This window comes from Ochlerotatus camptorhynchus, unplaced genomic scaffold (genome assembly GCF_037179485.1).
Source record: "Ochlerotatus camptorhynchus isolate MF236.1 unplaced genomic scaffold, CSIRO-AGI_Acam_v1.1 ptg000154l, whole genome shotgun sequence".
NCBI lineage: Eukaryota > Metazoa > Arthropoda > Insecta > Diptera > Culicidae > Ochlerotatus > Ochlerotatus camptorhynchus.
In genome coordinates, this window is record NW_027040644.1 from 265,673 (window position 1) to 288,875 (window position 23,203).

General features: G+C 40.1%; 1 protein-coding gene across 1 annotated transcript in view; it reads right to left on the minus strand.

The window, feature by feature from the left end:
• Positions 1–503: 503 nt before the first annotated feature.
• LOC135701297 (uncharacterized) overlaps positions 504–23,203 on the minus strand; it is a 207,213-nt gene continuing 184,513 nt past the window's right edge. The window contains exons 3-5 of the mRNA XM_065222034.1: positions 5,713–6,277; positions 4,984–5,645; positions 504–4,923 (exon numbers count right to left, since the gene is read on the minus strand). Of these exons, the coding sequence (XP_065078106.1) occupies positions 3,157–4,923; positions 4,984–5,645; positions 5,713–6,277 (2,994 nt within the window). The 3' untranslated portion in view covers positions 504–3,156. The remainder of the gene's footprint in view (positions 4,924–4,983; positions 5,646–5,712; positions 6,278–23,203) is intronic.

Sequence of the window (23,203 nt, forward strand, 5' to 3'; positions counted from 1 at the left end):
ACAACAGAATCGTCCGGGAGCTTTTCTCGTGGTTCGAACACGTACGTTGTTGTAATCAGCGTTGCTAGGACATTATGTTGATAAACATAATTTCTTCAACACTTAAATTAGACGAAAATGAAGCCAACCTTAACAGATGGACCAACTACCTGGACCAATATGAATTTTGACATGACAAAATTCGCTTGATCAAGGCAACCTCTGAGTATCGTAGGTGTTTCTTCATTGTTGTCAATATTAATATTCGTCTTCATCTTGGTGGGGATAATTTTGAGGATCAAATGCAAAATGATTATTATCATTTCAGACAAATATAGCGCTGTAGAACGTGTAGTGTTATTTTTCACACTCAAATTATTATCTCATGCTAAATTCACGATAATATCGAGGGTTTCGGCTCTGGAATCAATAATATTCAAAATAATCATTTTGCCCAAAACGAAGTAGATTTTAATGCCACTGAGGATCACTTCCGATTTTGACAATGTTGCGTTCGAGACCCAAATTTGAGTTTAGTTTATTCATAATCGCCAAAGTGCAGGAACTTAGCGATGGGTAAATTTGCCTCATGCTTTTTTGTGGAAAACCTCAAAAATCTACCGGAAAATTAGGAAATTTGACGAAAATTTCACTCAATCTAGGAGTAGCACCAATCAGTGCTGAGATTTGTCACTGTCATTGACAGACTTTCGCGCGATATTGACCAAATTGTTATTCACATAGTCACTGATAGATTTGATCCTCAAAAAACCCTTTGTCAAAATCTCATTAATTTTTTCGTCAATGACAAAGATTCACCTGGTAACAAAAAGTTTTATTTCGTGCGTTCTGAGTCACATTATTGTTATCCAAGCAGTTCAGGACGTAGATGCTTGTTCACTCTAACGGCTCCATGTAATTGTTTTGCTCAAGTCATTTAATTTCGTTGCAAATTTAGCTAATAAAAAAATCTGCACATGTTCGTCACTGACAGCATTGTCACTGACAATTGACATGGTTTGCCTTGACGATGACTGTTTGCTCGAATGAGTGATCAAAGCAGCATTTTGAATATCACCGTGAATTGTCGAGATTTTGCAGCACTGGTGCCAATAGACTGGTTGAATCCAATCTTTACTTTTGTTTGAATGCTCTAAAAGGATCCCAAAGATTACAAATCCTTTCAGGAGTTTCCAGTACGTATCTGAACCTCTCTGGAGTCTTCTGGACAGCTCTTAAATTGGCAGATCCTCTGTTAAGTTTTTTAAAGATCTTCGAAGTTCACTGATCCTATTTGTAATTTGTCAAACCTGACAGGAGTTCTTCAAAGTTAGCTGCTCCTTCTATTTTTTATCTTCCAGATTTTCTTGGAATTTAAATTAGAAGTTCAGTAAAATCCAGGCAAGTTCTGATAGCTTCATAGAAGTCTCGTGCTCTCCAGGGATGTCATTACTTGAACATCCCATTTGTCCCAAGTACATCGATGAGCGTACCCCATTTGCGTATTCGAATCTGTCAAAGTTTGTGTTTGTTTTGATTAGCTGTGATAACTTTTCGATGGGTGCTTCAATTAACTTGAGACCGAAGGTCTGATTCTTCCCGAGCCAAAAGATTGAGCATGTTTCTTCGGGAACCCCTGGTCTAACAGTTACCTCAAGTTTAGTTAGTTTAGTTTTCTTTATTCACGAGACCTCAATGCTACAATCATGTATGAAGTCTGTCATAAGTATTACATCACAACACAACCACTTTCATGCCTCTTCTCCATTTCCATATACCATTAGTAGTACCATAGAGGTAACTCTAAGACTAGAAGGTCCCGAAGAAACATGCTCAACTTTTTGGCTCAGCTCTGGTACTATCTTCGGTCCCAAGCTAATCGATTCACCCCTTGAAACATAGGAAAATCCAATAACCCCTCATTTTATTTGTCAAACTTTCATAGCGAATCAAAACAAACATTGTGTAGTACTAGAATTTTGACTAGAATGGGGTACGTTAATCGATTTGCTTGGGACCAATAAGCTAGTCAAGTAGTGAGCCAATTTAAAATCGTTAGTTTCGTATTAATTGTTGATAGTACGGAGGAATAGAAAAAAATCAGATGAGCTGAACGGCTCTATAGGGAAAGAAAAAAGCGGGAAATCGTTCAGCTGCTGAGCTGAACGGGTCTAGAAAGGGGAAACCATAGAGGTAGCTCTAAGACTAGAAGGTCCCGAAATAACGTGCTCAACTTTTGGGCTCAGCTCTGGTACTCTCTTAGGTCCCAAGCTAATCGATTCACCCCTCGAAAATCCACTAACCCCTCATTTGATCTGTCAAACTTTCTTAGCGAATCAAAACAAACATTGTGTAGTAGTAGAATTTCGACTAGAATGGAGTACGTTAATCGTTTGCTTGGGACCAATAGGCTAGTCATGTAGTGAGCCAATTTAAAATCGTTAGTTTCGTATTGATTGTTGAGGAAACTGCGGGAAACAGCTCCCAGTGAACCGTTCGGCTTAGCGATTCGGCTCCGGAGCAGATGAGCTGGACTGGAGCAGGAACTGCAATTTGCTTTTTACGAACGAGCTTACGGGAATCATATTTTGTTCTTGCAATATAAAACTTTTCACATTTGAATTTACCGATTTTTCATCACTAAAAAAATATCAAAGTTTTTTGGTCAGCCTACTAGCTATAAAATAAATTCTTCAATAAAAGGTTAAAGAAATGTTGCAAATTTAAGAAAAAAAATCCAACTATTCCGGTCATTTCTAGAAAAGTGATTTCAAAATAACAATTGAATAATTCGACCTTATCCACAAACTCCGCTCCGCATTTATCAATAATCCAACTCAGCGAAAGTACCCACTTCGTCAATTTGCAGCCGCACATTTCCCAATCCGCACAAACCATACGTTCATGAATTAATCAGTTGAATTTTCGCTTTCATACTCTAGCCAACAATCAAAATTCCACACAGCGCCCGGCCAAAACGAAAACAACGCGCCGCAACGACCCGCACAGTAAAGGGAAGTAAGCGCCTGATCATCGACGTGCACGGAAATTCATTGAACTACTAAACTAATTTCTCGCCACAGTTACGTGCTTGGCAAACAAATTTCACATACACCACAACTCTATAATACACAGCAATTCACACTGGGGATTTCCCAAATACCCACAGGGTCGTCATTACACAAACGGTCCCGAGTAGTAGACTCGCTTCTTCCTCGGTAGGATTATCGGCTTCGAGCAAAGGCCGGAATCGTCCAGAAAGTGCTCGTAGTTCCCGTTGGCGGCATCCACCGACGACGATTTCATCTTCTCGATCTTGGGCGTCTCGCTCAGCGTCATCAGCTCCTTGAAGGACAAGCTGTTGTACGGAATCTTGCCGTTCTTCGGCGGTGTCATCGGATTCTTCTGGATGATGTCCGGCGGTTGCACGCTCGGTGGCATCGACTTGTACGCCTCGTCCAGGTTGTACTCCACGTTCTCCAGGTCGCTTCCGCTGGCTTCGGAGCTGTGACCGTTGGCGGAGTTGGCGGACTCATCGGCAGCCTTTTCCGCTTGCGTCGTCTCGGAAGCATTCCCCGAGTCGGCCTCGACGATGATGTCCGGTTGGTTCGATTTGCCGTACTCGGCATCCAGATTGTACCAATCGAACTCGGCTTGCAGCGGTAGTTTGCTGTCTTCGGCTATGATGACCGGAGCCGGAGGCTTCTTGACCGGTGAGGTCTTTGGCGATTGGCCGTTTTGCGAACCGGGCATACCGGGTGGCTTTAAATTGGGAATGAATGTTCCGATCTTGCTGGGACTCGTTGGCACTAGGTGGTTCAGGCTACCAGATGAATTCAGATTTGTACTCAAAGGTTTCGCTTGTAGGCTGGATTTGAATGCCATTGGTCTGCCGGGTTTCGGTAGAGAACCGTTGAACTTTGCACTCAAGCTAAGATTCGACAACGAGCCGGAGTTCATTTTGCTAAGGAAACTCATCTTGTCCACTGGTTTCAGCTTGGATTGAAATCCCAGCGTTGGGATGTTACTCGTGCTCCGGAAGCCCATGCCGAGATCTTTTACCGGAACATGCTTCTTCGAGGCATTCCGGATCGCTGGAGATTGCTTGTTTATCTCGGCCAGGATCTCCGATAGCTGTTCCCTAAATTCACCGTCTTTCTTGGTGGGAGTTCCCTTCACCGGTGTCCCATTGTTGGACTTGGTAATGTAGTTATCCTGGCTAATGAACTTCGCCACGGATTCCTTCTTTGGAGGAACGATTTCCGCCACATTCGGCAACTTCGGGACGTCCGCGAAGGATTCCTCCGGATCGATACTCTTCTTGCTCTCGGTTTCCTCCATTTCTTCGTCTACCACCGAGTAGTCATCCTCGCAAGCTTCCTTATGAATCTCCGCCACTATTTGAACACATTTGACCGAATCCTGGATCTCGCTGATCGAGCAGTAGTCCGGTTCGGATTCTGCGATATCGCTATTCCCGCAGGAAGGCTTTGTTTTGATTTGTACCAACCGTTGCTGCTTGGAGATTTGCTGCAGCTTCATTAGATTTGCCGGCTTCGGGGGCAAGGCCGGTGGAGTCTTGCGCTTTTCAGCAGCAGCCAGTTCCCGTTCTCGGTCTTCCGAACCCAGCTTGGACTCCATGTCTACGTAATAGTTGGAATAGGAATTCTGTTCCGATCCGATCGGTTCGTACTCGTTGCTGTAGATGCTCTGGATTTCGTACGTTGGAGAAGCTTTACCCTCCTTACGGGGGACCGGTGTCGGTTGAAGATTGATCCGCGGAACCTGAACCATGCTGTTTTGCGTGGAGAAGTGTACCCGCTTGGAACGGACTTGCGTGGGTTCCTTCGGTGGTTCCTGGGCTTTGATGTACATGTCTTCGTCGTTTCCACTGGACGTTTCCTTGTTCTCTCCAAATCCGTCCATCGATTGCTGGAGAAGTATCTAAAAAAAAGGGAGTTGCTTGAGTTTTGCTACGTTTCGGGTACTGTATGGATGACTTACCTGATTCACACATTCCAACACAGGGTTAACCGCTGCATTGCTGTACGTTTTGCCTAGTGCTGTGTCCGAGTCTTCCATATCACTGGCACTTGCATACCAATCGTCGTTGGTTTCGATCGTCTGCTTCATCTCCATTCCTTCCGTGTACTTCTGTCGATTGCGGCTAGTTTTCCCACTTGACTCCTCTTCGTAGATGATATTGTCATCATCAAGCAGTCCAGCTTCATCGTCTCCGCTCAGCTTCACACCGATCTTTATTCCATGCATCGAATTCATTCGATTCGAGTAGGATGGTTCCACCAGGTCATAGTTGTTTGCTTCCTCCGCCAACGCCTTGTTCTCCTTATCGCTTTCGTAGTTTTCGTAAATCACAATTTTAGGCACATTCTTATTTGGTTCGATGTTTTCGTAGTTTTCTGCTGTAGCCGTCCCGGTTCCACCGCTGCCCAGTCCCAGTACAGTCAGTTTGCCTCCATTAACACTGCTGGCAGTACTTTTGAAGCTACTATGCCGCGACGGACGCGAGTATCCTTGGTAGGACCGTTTGCTAGTGTACTTGCGACTACGTCGGGCATCCTTGAACGAATTGGCACGTACGTATAGCGATGAGTCCTGCTCCTCGCTCGACGAGGCGTACTCCACGCTGTTCAGCGAGAGATTTTCTGGAAATTTAAAGAAAACGATTCAGTTCATCCCAAACCCTCTCGAAATTAATCCATGAATGCTTACCCGTATTGACACTCTCTCCGCCATCATCCCGATACTCCACGGTTTGCGTTCCACTGCACCGGAACTCCACTCCGTAATAGCTCTTGCGACACTTGGGACAATACTGCGCAGTCTCCGGGAGATCCCCCTCGGCAAATGCTCTACCACTTTCCTCGCTCAGCTTCCGTTTCATTCGGTTGATCGTACAGTTCTGTCGATTGATCACGTCGTCCTTCTCGTGCAGCTGTTGCTTGATGAGCTTATGCTCGTTCTTGAGACGCGCCTCGAAATAGATCAACGCTTTCAGTATTCTCGAAAGCTGATCATCCCGGAACTTGCGCTCCCAGTCCAACTCATTGCTGACTAGCTTCAGGTGGTTCTTGGTGCTGATCACCCCGTCCAGAGTGCTAGCACAGCGACGCTTCTTCCCTGCTACACTTGCCGGCAGCGTAGCAGTTGCTCCCCGCAGCGGTAACGTTCCTCCCATGATGACACTCCGGTCGTCCGCATCGGAACTAATTGCCTCCGCTATGCGAACCTCCGTTGTCGTCGAGCAACTATCGTCGTTCGCCGTGTCACTCATCGTCTGCGAATGAATCGAAAGATAAAAAAAAGCGAAATCAATTAGATATGTTAGTATCTCGAGGTGAACTACTGCTGAGAGTACAGGGCACTACTCTGTTCTAGGAAGTGTAAATCGATAAATAGTGTTTGTTTTGCTTATCGCTACAATGTTTTATCGTTTCCATTAGTAGTGGCTTTGACCGTGAACCACACCGTTTCCAACTAGTCCTTTGTCGGTATTTTGATCCGCTCCGGGTAAAATTCACTGCATTAAAACACCAAACAGTGCGTCGGCCCCTAATCAGCCCAACTGCACGGCTCAATAATTAGGCCACCAGTTCGAATAAAACCAGAAGCACGCTTTCCAACTGGTGGCGGAGCGCGTAAACAAATCGCATAAATGCACTTCACCTAGTTGGTCTACACTTTCATTGTTTTTTCATTCATTCATTCCGATTGCATTAGGCGAGGAGCTCATAAGAGGAACCCACGACGCCCGGGCACGTGCATGTTTTGCGATATGCGTTTCGTTTGCAATTTAAATCGCACTCGTTGGGAAAAGTTTCTACTTGGTGCGGCGATGTAAGCCTGGTTTCAAGGTTTTCGATTCATTATTCGTCAAATCGCACGTCCAAGTGATATGAAATGTGCTGTTTCAGTTTTGCGCTGATGACGTGCCCCGGCCGCATTGATTGCATGAGCGTATGTCAGCGTTAGGATACGTGACGATCTTGGGGTATAGTAAAGAGCTTCGAGTATAGAGAGGAAACATTACTAGGTTCCGTAGTTCAGGCGTTATCAGGAAAACAATTCCATTGGTGTTTATTTATTGCGGAAAATACAAAGTATAACAATGCAGATAGATAAAGATGCAAAGTGTACGAATGACTCTTCTATGCCCCTTCGTTGATATAGAAATATCGATCGAGAAAGACAGTAAGGTAGGCATGGACCTAGTTGGACATGGCCGTGTAAGGGACAATAGCCAACAGTGAGACAGCAGGAACACTTTGTCGTTGGGAATATTTGGATCATAAAAGTGTTCTAAAAATATTTACAAAGAAATAGAAGATTCTCAACTATATCACGTGATGTAGTTTGAAAATATATTTTAACTTATTATAGTACAACTTAGCGAAAATCCATTTCAGGGGCGTCAGACTAAATTTTGTTGTAATCACAGGGGTGGTAGTGATCAACCCGAAAAAAGGATTATACCAAATTGATAACAAGTTGTGATACATGGTTATCAAGATTTTAAGTTATCATTGTGGTTGAACAAAAGCCAACTTAATAAAAAATAATACAAAATAATAATCCTCAAATACCATCATACCATATTTTGAACTAACCTTGCACCATTTCATATTCATTCATGATAATTACTGATAGCAAAATCAGTCGAGGTTGATAACTAAATTAGTTATGCGATAAAAACTAAAAACAAAATGTTATCTGGAATATCAGGACTTGTTTTCAAGATGATTTCAGGTTTTTATTTAGCTTTGCTCGGGAATGCTGTCAAAAATAGTGACTTTAGTAACCATGTTAAAGAAATAAATGACCAAATAGTGACTTATTCAATAAGGTTTCATAAACACTTACACACTAATCCCAACCTCCGTCGTTTGGTAAATTTTGAACTACAGAACTGTTCGGTAAAAGTTTAAAAATCAGTGAAAAATCCAATTATTAAAAAAAATATCCCGAACTTGTACAGAAGTTGTTCAGTTTACCCCATATATTGATGAAAAATAAAATTTATAAATTTTATTGATTTCTCACGTGTAACGGTCATTTTAAAATTGTACCGAGTTGTTCTGCTGTTCAAAAACCCAGTAAATTCCTACCGACCTCGGTGATCTGAATTAAGTGTGTACGTACGATATGAACCTTTAAAGTGAAAAATTCATCAAAACCAATAGGCAAGGTGTCTACTACCTCAAGAAACCTGAAAAACTGGGAATCCTCAAAGAATTTAGCAGGTAAATCTCAAGTAATCTTATCATTACACATGGATTTTAATAAATTTCTTATCAAAGGTACTTTAAAGAAATTAATGCATTTCAAAATACAAAAAAAAAATTTCCTCTTCACTTTCATTCGCACATTGAACTTAATAGATCTAAACAGGGTTGAAAATTCTCTGGGGAGAATCACCCGGGTGCGAGAGGTATCATTCTCTGCGGTGAATCTCTGCTTATCTCCTCGGAGATTTTTCGTTTCACCACTGGAGAGACACAGCACGTGAGAGTGAGGGAGTTGACAGTTCACTGTTTGTCTGTTTATACACTCACTTCCGCCACAGTGGGACGAATTCAAAAAAAGTGGGACATGGCTATTTGCGACGAAACTATTGAGTATAGCTTTTTGTTGTCTTCTAGAGTGTTTCTTTATTTTTTAAGTACTTTATTTAAGTAGTAAAAATTTTTGGTTAAGGAGGGTATACACTCAGATAAAAAAAATAACTTTTTTATGTCTAGTTAAATTTGATGAACACCTTTGGAAACATTGAAGATGAAGTCTTTTTAAGAAACTTTGTCCAAGGTGTAAACTTTCTATCTCTCAAGTGGACGAAGTTATAGGGTGAAAATGGACTACAAACGGTAGTACCCCCTTAAAAAACGTTTTTTCACCATAACTTTTTTCTTTGAATTTTCTCGTTTATTAAATATTCTACAAAGTTGTAAGTGCTTAGAAAATGCACATTTTTACAGGCTACAGTAAGTCGCTATCTCTTTGTTTAAAGGATTTACGCCAGTTTTTACAATTTTTTTACACTATCTTTAAGGGGGTGTACCTTGCAGGTTAGCAGGTATTAGCAGCTAATGACAACATCATTTCATTCAGCAACTTATACCTTACTGTTTCATATACAATTCATAGGAGTATCCAAGGGGATGCTTAATAAATTTTCAAAAAATGTACCTCAATGTTTTGTTACGTTGTGCTGTTTTCATGAAGATTTTTCCAAGTATGTACAAATATGAAGGCAAAAAACGTGTTGCTTACTGTTTATTATAACAAAAGAAATCATTATGGTGAACATTTGCACTAGCTATCAATATTAAATGAGAATACAGCAGGTGGTAACACATTTATTTGAACATATTTGCGTTTAATCCCGTAATTGATGTTGACACTAACGAATTCTGGAATTTTCCTGATTCACGGCGCAGACATTATAAGAGCTTCTATTCTTCCTGTTGGTACTCTATCAGAAGAACCTTAATAATGTCGAAATAAGGACATCAAAAACTATCGAGAACATCGGGCAAGGAAATGTTCACGGTACAGTGCTTTTTTATATATTCTAATCATAATTAAGCTTTATGTTTTGTTGTTGTATTCAACAGTGTAGCCACAAATCAAGACATTTTAAACCGACTGATGATGTCTTCAGACCCATTGATTTCATCAATGCGAAAGATTCCAAGAAGGAAAAGCATTCCATTCAGAGGCGATGCATTGAAGTTTTTGAACGAACCGAGTATTTTAAAGAACGAGATGCCATGTTCATCCAGTGATGAAGATTGGGAAGATAATTATCTACTGTAATAAAAATTGTAACCAAACAAGAATCAAAAGAGTTTGAATAAATGTTTTATCACCTGCTGTATTGTAATTTAATATTGATAGCTAGTGCAAATGTTCACCATAATGATTTCTTTTGTTATAATTAACAGTAAGCAACATGTTTTTTGCCTTCATATATGTACATACTTGGAAAAATCTTCATGAAAACAGCACAACGTAACAAAACATTGAGGTACATTTTTTGAAAATTTATTAAGCATCCCCTTGGATCCGCCTATGAATTGTATATGAAACAGTAAGGTATAAGTTGCTGAATGAAATGATCTTGTCATTAGCTGCTAATACCTGCTAACCTGCAAGGTACACCCCCTTAAAGATAGTGTAAAAAAATTGTAAAAATTGGCGTAAATCCTTTAAACAAAGAGATAGCGATTTACTGTCTTCTGCAAAAATGTGCATTTTCTAAGCACTTACAACTTTGTAGAATATTTAATAAACTATAAAATTCAAAGAAAAAAGTTATGGTGAAAAAACGTTTTTTAAGGGGGTACTACCGTTTGTAGTCCATTTTCACCCTATAACTTCGTCCACTTGAGAGATAGAAAGTTTACACCTTGGACAAAGTTTCTTAAAAAGACTTCATCTTCAATGTTTCCAAAGGTGTTCATCAAATTTAACTAGACATAAAAAAGTTATTTTTTTTTTATCTGAGTGTATACCCTCCTTAACCAAAAATTTTTGCTACTTAAATAAAGTACTTAAAAAATAAAGAAACATTCTAGAAGACAACAAAAAGCTATACTCAATAGTTTCGTCGCAAATAGCCATGTCCCACTTTTTTTTTAATTCGTCCCACTGTGTTCCGTGAGAGAGATAGCAGAGCAAATGCGTTATTGTTTCTCCACAGATTCCGGTAGAGCTTGACGTGAGGGGACAAAGTGCAAACTGTTTTTCACGAAGCAAAAAGTGCGGTTTGACGACAGTACCGGTGGTTGTGAATTTTGTGCTTTGCAGGGCAAATGGAAAAACATTCAAAGTAGACACGGTATTCAACTTGAAGCGGCATCTCGTCAATATTCATCGGGTGTTCTGGTGTTGCTAGATCGCTGCTCCTCTCTCCACTGTCTCTGCAGCTGCTGAAGGCATTCCAAGTGCCTTCCTTTCGACAACATTCTCCACGTTACGGAGGATTTCCGGTTCAATTGACCTAAACTTTGGATTTTTTTTCCAGGGAACTGGTAAGAGTTAGAGACCTGAGTTTTTTGTCAAATCTCATTCTTGCTCTACAACTGGGAATATCCGTTTTTGTTGCTGAGCTGGCAGCAATCAACTTCGCATTGGGGATGATTTCCAACATGCCCGCAGACCATTACTTCATCTTCTCGGATAGTCTCAGTTCGATTGAGGCTATTCGGTCGATGAAACCAAGTAGGCACTCATCTTATTTCCTTTCAAAGGTAAGGGAGCAGATGAGTGTACTGGTCGAAAGATCATATATGATTACCTTTGTATGGGTCCCCTCACATTGCTCAATCCCAGGCAATGAGAAGGCGGACTCTCTCGCAAAGGTGGGCGCGCAGGAAGGCGAATTTTATAACAGGCAAATTTCACACGATGAATTTTACCATTTAGTGCGTCAGAGTACCCTTTCGAGTTGGCAAACCGATTGGGACAATGGAAATCTTGGACGGTGGTTACATTCAATTATTCCTAATGTTTCTTCGAGAGCGTGGTTTAAAGGCTTGGACTTAAGTCGTGACTTCATTCGCGTGATGAGTAGACTTATGTCCAACCACTACTCGCTAGATGCTCATCTCAATAGAATAAACCTCGTAGACAGCAACATCTGTCGGTGTGGAAACGGTTACGATGACATCGATCACGCAGCTTGGCAATGTACGGATAATGACGCCGCCAGAGAGCCACTTTTGAATACTCTTGAGGCCTAAGGAAGACAACCCTATGTTCCTATCAGAGACGTGTTGGGAACTCGCGATATCTGGTATATGCAGTCGGTTTATGTGTTTCTTCAAATGTCTAGTATAAGAATTTAATTCCTTTGTCTTTTGTCTCTCTTTAATAGTTTTTGTTTGTCTTGTCCCCCGTCTCGATGAGTCTCATCATCGCCCACTGGTCACCATAGCCGATCGAACTCCAGACGTAACTAGAACCGCACTACCATTCACACTAGCGACAACGCTCTGATGAGACAACGAAACCTTACCCCCAAACTCCTCCCCTGATCCTATCCTTCGACAATGTACCTCTCTAACCTCGAGTAAGCCGCGAGTATTCGGCCCAACTCCTACTAGACATAGAATTAAGTGAATTTTGTTGCAAACAAAGAACAATGAACTATCGGCTCCGTAAAGCTAACGCGATTGAGCCTCCCAAATAAACGAACTAGTTAAAAAAAAACTGGGGATTTTTTCAAGTCCAAAAATCCATTTTTCAATGATTTTTAGGTCAATTGAACCGGAAATCCCCCTTAAAGACGTCTCCCTTCGCACTGCCTCGAACCTTTGACAGTCGAAGACCACATGCTCCGGCGTTTCATCCACGTTGCCACACTCCGAACAGAGGGGTGACGCTGCGTGTTTGAACCGATTCAGGCGCTTTCTGAAGCAACCGTGGCCAGACAGGAACTGCGGTAGGTGGAAGTTGACGTCTCCGTGTTTCCTGTTCACCCAGATCGAAAGAATCTGTATTAGTGTACGTGTTCCTCCACCGTTCTCGGCCGTTCTCCACTGCTATTGCCACTTAGCCAACCAATCAGCTCTCACAGATTTCCGTACTCTTCCAGTTTCTCTCCACCTGCAGCACTCGCTGTCCTCCACCAGGGTGATGGCGATAGGGATCATACCGGCGGTAACGCATACTGCTTCCGACGAGATGGTTCTGTACACACTCACGACTTGCATCCCAACTAACATTTTTAGCTTTGTAAGCCAACTTTTCCAGCGTTGTGCTGTAAAGTAGCTGAAAAGAAGCTGCAGATACAGCTACAAGCAAAAGCTAGCAAAATAGTTTTGGAGAGCGTTTACTCAACTTTCTCACAACCATTATTCAATTTGTCAGTCGCACTGAATACCATCAGCCAATAAACGCTAATGTCACTTCTATACACACACTACCCAACTTTCAACTTGTAGCTGCAAAACAAAGCTAACAAAGTGAATATATTACTGATTTGATGGCTTCTACACAACCAACCACTCTTGCTGAATAACATAAACATCAAAAGTGCTTTTTCAACAACTAAACAGCCTGTACTCAGCTTATAAACTGTGTTAGAGCAACTTCGGAAGCATTTTCACAGTCAACTAGGTTTATTTTTAGACGTGTACAGTTTTACAGCTTTTACTCTGTTCTTTTATAACTAGTCGAGAAAAGTGATTCATGTGCACTATTATAAAGCCTCTACTCAGCGATTTTGTTGTAGAAGGGAATGTTGATTTGTTTACACAAGTTCAAAGTGTTGGCGTAGCACAGTTGGAATTGTCAAGGTTTACCAATGAGGTCGTCTCGAGTTCGATTCCAGGTTCCGGTGCAGGATAAATAATTTGGTGATGATTTGTAACTAATTCCGATTAATTTGATTCACAGCAAAATAAACTCAATAAATTCCTTCATAAAAAAGCGTAAACAGTATTTAACCCGGCTTCAAGAGAAAGCTGTGTAGTGTGTATTGGATAACCGGGAAAAGGTTGAATAAGCGCCTTTCAAGTTCACACACAACTAAATAGCAGGATAACAGCTGTATAGAAGCGTTAATGGATATGCAATAAGAGCTGCTCCCGACCGTTCCAACAGCCATAAGTAGCAGACTAAGTTCGCCAGATTTGCTTGTATAGAGGTTGAGTAAAGGTTTCCTGATATCGTATAACGTTTGAATACAGCTTGAGACTGTATAAATGAAATGGAGTAAAGCGTTTACATTGTGAAAATTGTTAGTTGGGATGGCCATGAGCCGGAACGTACTACAGGGCGGACTCGATTATCCGGAGTCTTGAAAAAAATTTCACTCCGGATAATCGAGCCCTCCGGATAATAGAGCCATAAAAAAAAAAATTTATTTTGGTCTTATATGATCTCATTTAATGTTTTTAGTGGTCCCATTGAACGCTATTGAAGGATTATGGAATCGGACCACTGGTTTTGTAGATATGGCCGGAACAAGTTCCGGTGTTTATGGGCCATGAGGCTAAATTTGACTTGAGAGGAACAAAACCCATTAAGCGACTCAACAAATTAAATCAAAATTTGATATCAAGATCAATGGTGGCAAAAATTAAGTACCTTGTACCGTATTGGCCACTTCCAGGCAAGTTCCGGGTGCCTCCGGAAAAGTGGCCAGAACCAGACTTGAATAATATCCTATCATGCGACACATCAGATTATATCAAAATTCGATAACCAGATCAATGGTGGAAAAAATTAAGTACCTTGGACCATATTGGCCACTTCCGGACAAGTTCCAGGTGCCCCGGGAAAGTGACCAGAATCGGACTTAGATAATAACCTATCATGAGGCACATTAAAATACATCAAAATTCGATAAGAAGATCAATGGAATTGAACCCATGGACCATCCGTTTGAGAAGCGAACGTGTAGCCAACCACGCCATGGGACCCCTCAACTTGAGAAGAATCGTAGTCTCGCGACTCTCACGAGTGTGTAGAGACAAAATTGAGCTTGGCTAAAAATCACGGCTACCGTGAAGGTACCATATTTGACGCGGTTCCTAACTTAACGCACTCGATCAATTTCGACCATTTTCCATTAATATTTTTGAAATGTTAACATTGCAAATATTAGTTCCGGTGCTCTAGGGATGATAGTGTAACAATTCAACTGATGGTTGCTGATAAAGCAGCTGCAGGCGAAAATGAAGACGAGAATGCGGAATTCGATGTCATGTCTGATGCTGACATAGTCAATGCTGTTCTTAACCATGATTCACATTTTTATGAAGGAGAAAGCATGACGAACACCACTCTGGATGAAACTGCAAATATTTCTACAGCAGATGAGAACCAAGATGAGGAGTACGAACCAGTTCCAGTTCAATCAGCGCTGAACAGTATTGACACTAGCATCACACGGGCTAAGAAAAACCAATTGCCGTTGGAACGGCAGTTTCTACTTCGTGAAATCAGGGGAAATATTCTTGATAAAAATAGTCAATAAGGATTGATTTATGATCAAATTTGCAATTCTCTTTGTTACTGACTATACTGATGAACTACTGCTTTTACTGAAATGATGAATAAATGAATTGAACTACAAAATAAGATAAGAAAATTGATATAAATTTTCAGGTATGAAGCCACCAAAAGACCAATTCTCATGAAACCCCCCTTAAACCCTCCGTTACTCGCACCAACTTTTATAACACGAGTACTCGCGCGTTGTACTTCGTACAACAGTGTGAGTTTTCCATTGTCATTTTGCAACCGAGCTACCAATCGATATGAAACCAACGGGTATTCATTAAAAAACTTGTTTTTAACTAAACAAGCTAAAATTTTATTACAGTTAACCCACAAAAATGCGGATTATAGAGAAAATGTGAATGGAAACCGCATAAACGGTGTCCGTACTACGAGGGATTTGACTTAATTGGTTACAACATGGAATATCTCGAGATCCTGACCAGATAGAAAATTACTGTCTTCGGCAAAGTTGTTCAGAAGGTCAAGGCCTTTTTGTTGGTGGACAGTAGTTCAGCGTTTTCTCACTTCGTGGCACTAGTATACATGTAAAATTTTCGCATATATAAAATATTTCTAGATCCTTACCATACAAAAAGTTACTGTCTTCGGCAAAGTTTTTCAGGAAGTCCAGATCTTTTCGTTGGGGGAGTAGTTCAGAAAATTCTCACTACGTGGCGCTAGTATATACATGCAATTTTCGCATATACAATAGCTCGAGATCCTGAGCAGATAGAAGGTACTGTCTTCGGCATACTTGTTCAGGGTGTCAAGTAGTTTTGGCTGGTGGACAGTAGTTCAGAATTTTCTCACTACACGGCGCTAGTATAAACGTGAAATTCTCTTATAAAATATCTCGAGATCCTGACCAGATAGAAAGTTACTGTCTTAGGCAAAGCCGTTCAGGAGATCATCGCTTTTTTGCTGATTAACAGTAGTTCAACATCTTCTCACTAGGTAGTGCTCGTATACATGTTAAGTTCTCGCATGTGATACATCACTAGATCCTGACGAAATAAAGAATAAATGTCTTTGGCAAAGTTTTTCGGGAAGTCAAGATCTTTTCGTTGGTGGACAGTTGTTCAGAATTTTCTCCCTACTCGGTGCTAGAATACACATGCAATTCTCGCATATACAATAGCTCGAGATCCTGAGCAGATAGAAAATTACTGTTTCCGGCAAACTTGTTCAGGAGGTCAAGACTTTTTGGCTGGTGGACAGTAGCCTAGAAATTTTTCACCAAATTGCGCTAGTAAACGTGTACAATTCTCGCGTATGCTAAGCTCGAGATTCTGAACAGGTAGAAAATTACTGTCTTCGAAAAAGTTGTTCATGAGGTCAATGCCTATTGCTTGGTGCACAATAGTTCAGAACTTTCACACTACGTGGCGCTAGTATACACGCAAAATTCTCGCATGTAAAATATCTCGAGATTCTGATCAGATAGATTTCTCTAGTGGACAGTAGTTCAAAATTTTCTCACTACGTAGCGCTAGAATACACGTGAAATTCTCGCATGTGGTTTGTTTCAAGATCCTGACCAGATAGAAAGTTACTGTCTGCAACAAAGTTATTCAGGAGGTCAAAGTCTTTTGGCTGGTGAACAATAGTTTAGAATTTTCTCATAAACTCTAGGCTTTAAACTCCTGAACAACTTTGTTCGAGACAGTAACTTTCTATCTGGTCAAGAACGTGAGATATTTTATATGGGAGAATTTCACATGTATACTCGCATCATAAAGTGAGAAAATTCTGAACTACTGTCCTTCAGCCAAAAGACCTTGACCTCCTGAACAACTTTCTATCTGATCAGGATCTCGAGATATAGCATATGCGAGAAGTGTACATGTATACTAATGCCACGTGGTGAGAAAATTATTAGCTACTGTTTACCAGCCAAAAAGTCTTGACCCCCTAAACAATTTTGCCGAAAACAGCAACTTTCTAGCTGATCAAGATCTCGAGCTATTGAATATGGGAGAAAGGCACGTATATACTAGCACCGCATAGTGAGAAAATTCTAAACTATTGTCACCCAACAAAAAGATCTTGACTTACTGAAAAACTTTGGCGAATACATTTACTTTCTATCTGGTCAGGATCTAGAGATATTTTATATGCAAGAGTTTCACATCTATAGTAGCGCCGCAAAGTGTGAAAACTCTGAAGTACTGTCTACCTGTGAAAAAGCCGTTACATCCTGAACAACTAAACCGAAGGCAGTCCCTTTCTATCTGGTTGGGAACTCGAGATATTTTATATGAGAATTTCACGTGTATACTAGCGTCGCGTAGTGAGCAAATTCTGAACTATTGAGCACCAAGCAATAGGCTTTGATGTACTGAAAAACTTTGTGAAAGACAGTAACTTTTTATCTGGTCAGGATCTCGAGATGTATCACATGCGAGAATGTCACATGTACACTACCGCTACGTAGTGAAAAAAATCTGAACTACTGTCCGCCAGCGACAAGACCATGAACTCCTGAACAACTTTGTCAGAGACAGTAACTTTCTATCTTGTCAGAATCTTGATATATTCCATGTTGTAATCAATTAAGTCAAATTCCACGTAGTATGGTCACAAGTTTTCGCGGTTTCCATTTACATTTTCCCTATTATCCGCATTTTTTAGGTGTTTACTGTAATCAAAGTTTAGCTTGTTTAGATCAAAACAAGTTTTTGAGGAATACTCGTTGGTTTCAGATCGATTGGTAACTTAGCAAGAAAATGGCAATGGAAAACTAATGTGTGTTGTACAAAGTACAACAGCGCGAGGAACGGAGGGTTAAAGGTCCTTTGGTACATTTTTTTTACAGATCTTCAAAAATTTTGTTCGGTTGCCAGGTAAGGTAAGTTTCAAGTAATCTTATCATTACACATGGATTTTAATAAATTTCTTATCAAAGGTACTTTAAAGAAATTAATGCATTTCAAAAAAAAAAAAAAAATCCTCGTCACTTTCATTCACACATTGAACTTAATAGATCCAAAGTGGATTAATCTTTAGTAAGACACAAAATTTTAGAAATTCATAAGATATTGTTATGTGGATTTTTGAAAGGCAGCTGATCATAAATTTAAAGACAATTGACACTGTCTCCAACCTAAGGTTGTACAAATCTCACTTCGTGGCACTCAAAATACGTCTGAACGACGTTCACTATCCAAGACCTCAGGTTGATCAATAAGACAATCTGAAAATTTGCAGATGTTCTCTGAATATTTTTTTCGAGAATTCAACTAAACGTAATGGCTTCAGATTGAAGGAGTTCATTCATTAGACCATCAACTTTTCAAAAATTCAAATGATATCACTCAAATATTTGCCCAATACAGCAGGCTGGTCAGCAAAGTATATAAATGATTTCCAACTAATCGAACATTTCATTGAATTCCTTCGGATATTTTTCGAGGCTTCAGGTTGACCTGAAAATCTTCAAATATACAAAAATTGAAATGTCGTTCCTCAGATGTGCACGCAAAATGTTCTTTTGATCAGGAAGTATTCAAGAGACATCCAACTAATAGAAGATTTCAGTCAAGTCCTGTTTATATTCAGATCTACCAAGATTTATTCCGAAAAAAAAACTCAAGTAGGTTACAAATAAACATTTTCAAGAAGGAGCTCAAAATATGAATTCAAGATTTTCATATCTATAGTTATAACCTTCACATGTCTGTTTGAAATTCAAGAAGCATTCGTAAGTCGTCTTCAAGATCACGAACATGAATTGTGTTGAAAATGTCTGCGGGAAAAATTTCATCGCAGAATTTCAAATGTCTGCAAGATGAAGACATGTCTTAAACGCTGGAGTCCCTGGCAGAGTTGCGACCTATCACAATCACGATCGCCAAACAGCTGATGGTAGTAACGCTTTGTACATTCCTATCAATGTGCTCGTCGAAGCTCTCTCTCTTTACTTGCTTATTTGAGTGTGTTGGTGAGTGAACCCAACAGCTTCCGTTTCATGTTGCCTGCTTTGTTTGTAACTCATACAGTCGCGCCTGCCGAGACGAACTTGGAATGCGTAGGCATTGTTCTCATTTTCTTCTGTCGTTTCGCTTTTTCTCATGATCGTACTGCAGAAGTCTTCACTGTTTTCGTTGTGCTTTTCATCATCAGCAGCGAGTGTAGCGTTTTGCTTGTGAGCAGCGACCATTACTGGTGCTTGTTGTTTGCCATGGCTCTAACTCTCACTGCGTGACAAAACGATCTGTCAGCGATAGTCGGTTGGTGCGAAGACGAGTGTCACGTGAGTGTCATGATATTTTGCCTCACTGGTCCCTGGAATAGGCTGGAATAAAAACCAGACACATTGGGGGGTGTGGGGGTGAGAAAGCAGTTTTCGCAAGTGAGAAAAAAAAATGGACAGCTCATCGAAGTCTTACTCGTCAAAAATGGTCCACATAGTACACGGAGAACCAAAACTACCCAACGGTTGAGTTCTTTAAACTTACTTTTGAGTTGGTACCGCTACCGCTCACTTGCTCTCTTGTTGTTGTCAAAAACGAAAAGCGCAAAACAACCCAAAATTGAGTTCTATTCAGTGCTGATCAAAATCATTCCTTCTACACTCAACATAGCTGAAAATGAGGACAACCTTAACCGATTTATACCGATTTTTTTTTTAATAATCAAAATTATTATTGATTGCGGAGAAAATTATTGCGAGCGACTTGGATCTTCTCAAATTTTTTGAACCCTCAAAATTCTAAAAAAAAATCATCACCTTAAAAAATGTCATATGCGTGATACTCTTTCGATTAATGTTTCCATTTCTTAACCGTTTTTGGCTACCCATGAATCGAGAAACTCATTATGGTTCTTTCCGGTTATTCCTAGAGAATCGCGAAATACTTTTTAAACATTCTTTAACTTCCTAAAGTTTATGTTCATTTTTTTACTTGCTGAATTTTCTTCCAACTTTCGCCTGGAATTTTCTTCCACCTTAAACCATAACTTATTTTTCGATTCCTCCCAAAAACTTATTTCAACTTCCCTTGGGAGCTTCTGAAACTTCAGAAAAGTCTAGACTTTTGAGTAAGTTCCGATAAATTAACGAAAGTTTCATTGACGTATGTTCAAATTCCAATACCCGAAAATTTCAGGAAATTCCAGCGAACTCCAGTGAACTTACGGAAACATCAGAAATATTTTGGAAACTCCACAAGTTCAAAGCACTTCTAGGAAATTTAATGGTTTTCAGGAAAGCTCCATTTGTTTCAGATAATTGAGAGAACTTTAGGGAAGCTCCGTGAACATCAGGACAGATCAATTAATTTCAAGGAAATGCAGATATTTTGAAGGAGTTCCGAAAAACGCAGGTAATGTTCCACAAATTTAGGAAACGTAAGAAAAGTTACATTGTGAGAACATTTTATGGAAATTCCGTGCTTTTAATGGCAGTGCCGAGAATTAAAATTTAAAAAATCGGTAAGTTCAGAGATCTTCAATGCTAATATAACAATAAATTCGAGAAAATTGTAATCTTCAAGAAAGTCCAGATACCTTCAAAGATGATTAGAGATATTTCAGTAGCCTCATTATAATCAGGAAAGTTCCGAGTACTTGGAGGATCAGAGAACTCCAAAACAGCCCCATTAACTTCAAGAAAATTACAAGAACTTTTAGGAATTCCATGGAATTATGGAATATTCTTAATTGCATTTCAGGAATGTTCCGAAAACTTCAGGGGCATTGCGGGCTATTCAGGGATGTTTTATGAACTACAGGAAAATTTGCTTGATCATCAGAACATCCCCCAGAAATCTCTTTCTTCCGGAATTATGTCCTCGTTTGTTTCGACTGTTCCATAAGCACTCTGGCTTCCGAATTTCTCTAGAAGTTTCTTGCAATCTACCTTAGGAAGTGTCTGCCAGCGTTTCCAGGAAGTTTCTTCCGTCTTCTTCAGGAAGTTCAAATAACCTTCTCCCAGAAGTTCTTTTCGTCTTCTTCTGGAAGTGTGTCCATAAGCCATAGGTTTTCGGCTTCGATTGGAAAGTTTTTCCGAGCTTCTTCTGGTTTCTCCTGGAAATGGCTACTTCTGGCATTTACTTCCTTTTTCTGAAACTTTTCTGGTTTCCTTTAGACACCTAATTTTTTTTCTAAAAGTTTCTTTGAATTTTCACCAGAAGCTTCTCAATTCTTGTCTTGGTAGCTCCCGAATGTTTCTCCGACTTTTGGTAGAACTTTCCTCGAATTTCGTCCAGAAGAGCTTCTTTCTTCTTTCTCTGGATGTTGTTTTCAGCTTCCTTCAGAAGCTAATTCAAACATTTCCCGGAGTTTTCTTTCAAAATTTTCCGATCACAGTCCAAAAATTATTTTTTTTGCTTTCAAAAGCGGCTAAAAAAATTAATTAAAAAAGTAAATGCCTATAAATACCGATTTTTTAAAACTTTCGATACCGATTAACTTTAAAACAATCTTGCAACGCTGATCTGGATTTTGACATAACAACATTCTCTTGATCAAGGCAACCTCTTAGTATCGTAGTCAACATTTGTTTTTCTTCTTTCGTGGTTGGATGTTAATAAATCGCCTCCGTTGTTGTCAATATTAATATTCGTCTTCATCTTGGTGGGGATGATTTTGAGGATCAAATGCAAAATTATTATTTCCATTTGCACAAATATGTGTCGTGCACACAAACCGATGGCAAACTATTGTCTCATGCTGAACTGATGATAAAATTCCGGTTAGGCTCTGGACACTGGATCTATTCACCCAACTCGATAGTTCCGTGCGCCAAGTTAAAATTGAGTAAGTTGTTAAACTGAATTTTGAGTAGTTTGAACTTGACGTTGAGTGAAAACAACTTAAAAGTAAGTAATCCTGTTTACATGCGAGTGAATGACAACAACTAAAAATTGAGTAGTCACTAGAACTCTTTTAGTTGGCGCACGGAACTGCCAACCTGGGTGAAAAGAACTCAAAATTAGGACCTTTTTTCTTTTTTTTTTTTTCTTTCCATGTACTGCAACGCTTCGGAGACGGGTTTGGGAATCTTGGTTGTCATTATGGACAATTGCTAATTGCTCGGTCTTCTGTGTAAAACACCAGGTACAATGAATATTAAATTTTGTTTTATACACAATGTAATTGATATATTAACAAACAGTAATTGGAGTCCGCATCGTGCTCTCTTGCCGTGCGGATCTATTTGCTTTTTGCTGAAGGAAGTGTTACTACTACCTAAAGCTACAACAAATTTAAACAGCACTTTTCAGTGCTCAACCTGTAAAATTTTTCTACCTTGTTCAACTCTTATGCCTCTTCGATCCTTGTTTGGACCCTACCCGAGGTAATCCTTCTTGGATATCGATTTGGAAAATTCCTCTTCGATCCTTCAGATTCTTATAGTAATCTGCTTGGAAGTCGATTTGGATAAAAATTTACTGCCGCCATGGCGCCTAAACGCAAAAGAAAGGGGCAAACTCTTGACCCCCCTTCTAATGAAATTAATTTGAGTAATCAATTTGATTTGCTCACGGATGATGAGAATGATCCATCATCCAAGAAAAATTCTGGTAAACTTTCCCGGCTTAATGCCAAGAAGGAAAAGATTCCCCCTATTGTGATAACCACTACCGATTTCCATGCTCTTCGCATGGAACTTTTGAATTTCGTGAAAGTTAAGTTTTCACTACAAATTGGACGTCGGGGTGAATGCCGTGTATTGGCTGAAACCTTGGACGGATTTAAATGTCTTCTCAAGTATCTTACTGAGAAGAAGCACAAATTTTTTTACTTACGACACCAAAACTGAACGTGTGTTCAAGGTTGTCATGAAAGGACTGCCCAGTGGTGAATCCCTGGATCAGATCAAAGATGAACTGGCAAAATTACTTGGAGTTGTGCCACTCCAAGTAATCAAAATGAAAATGAAATCCCGTCCTGGCGATTCGCGCAACGGGATTTCTAATGATTTTTATTTAGTTCACTTCAAGTCTAGTGAACTAAACAACCTTAAGGCCTTAGAAAAAGCTAGCCTTATGCTCCATGTCCGAGTGAAGTGGGAACACTTCAGGAAGACTGGAGGAAATTTCCAAAACCTCACCCAGTGCCGTAAGTGCCAGGGATGGGGTCACGGAACTAAAAATTGCTACATGCCAGCTAAATGCATGAATTGTGGTGATTCCTCTCACGCAAAGGACGACTGTCCTGTGAAGGAAGATCCTAAGAAATTTAAATGTTC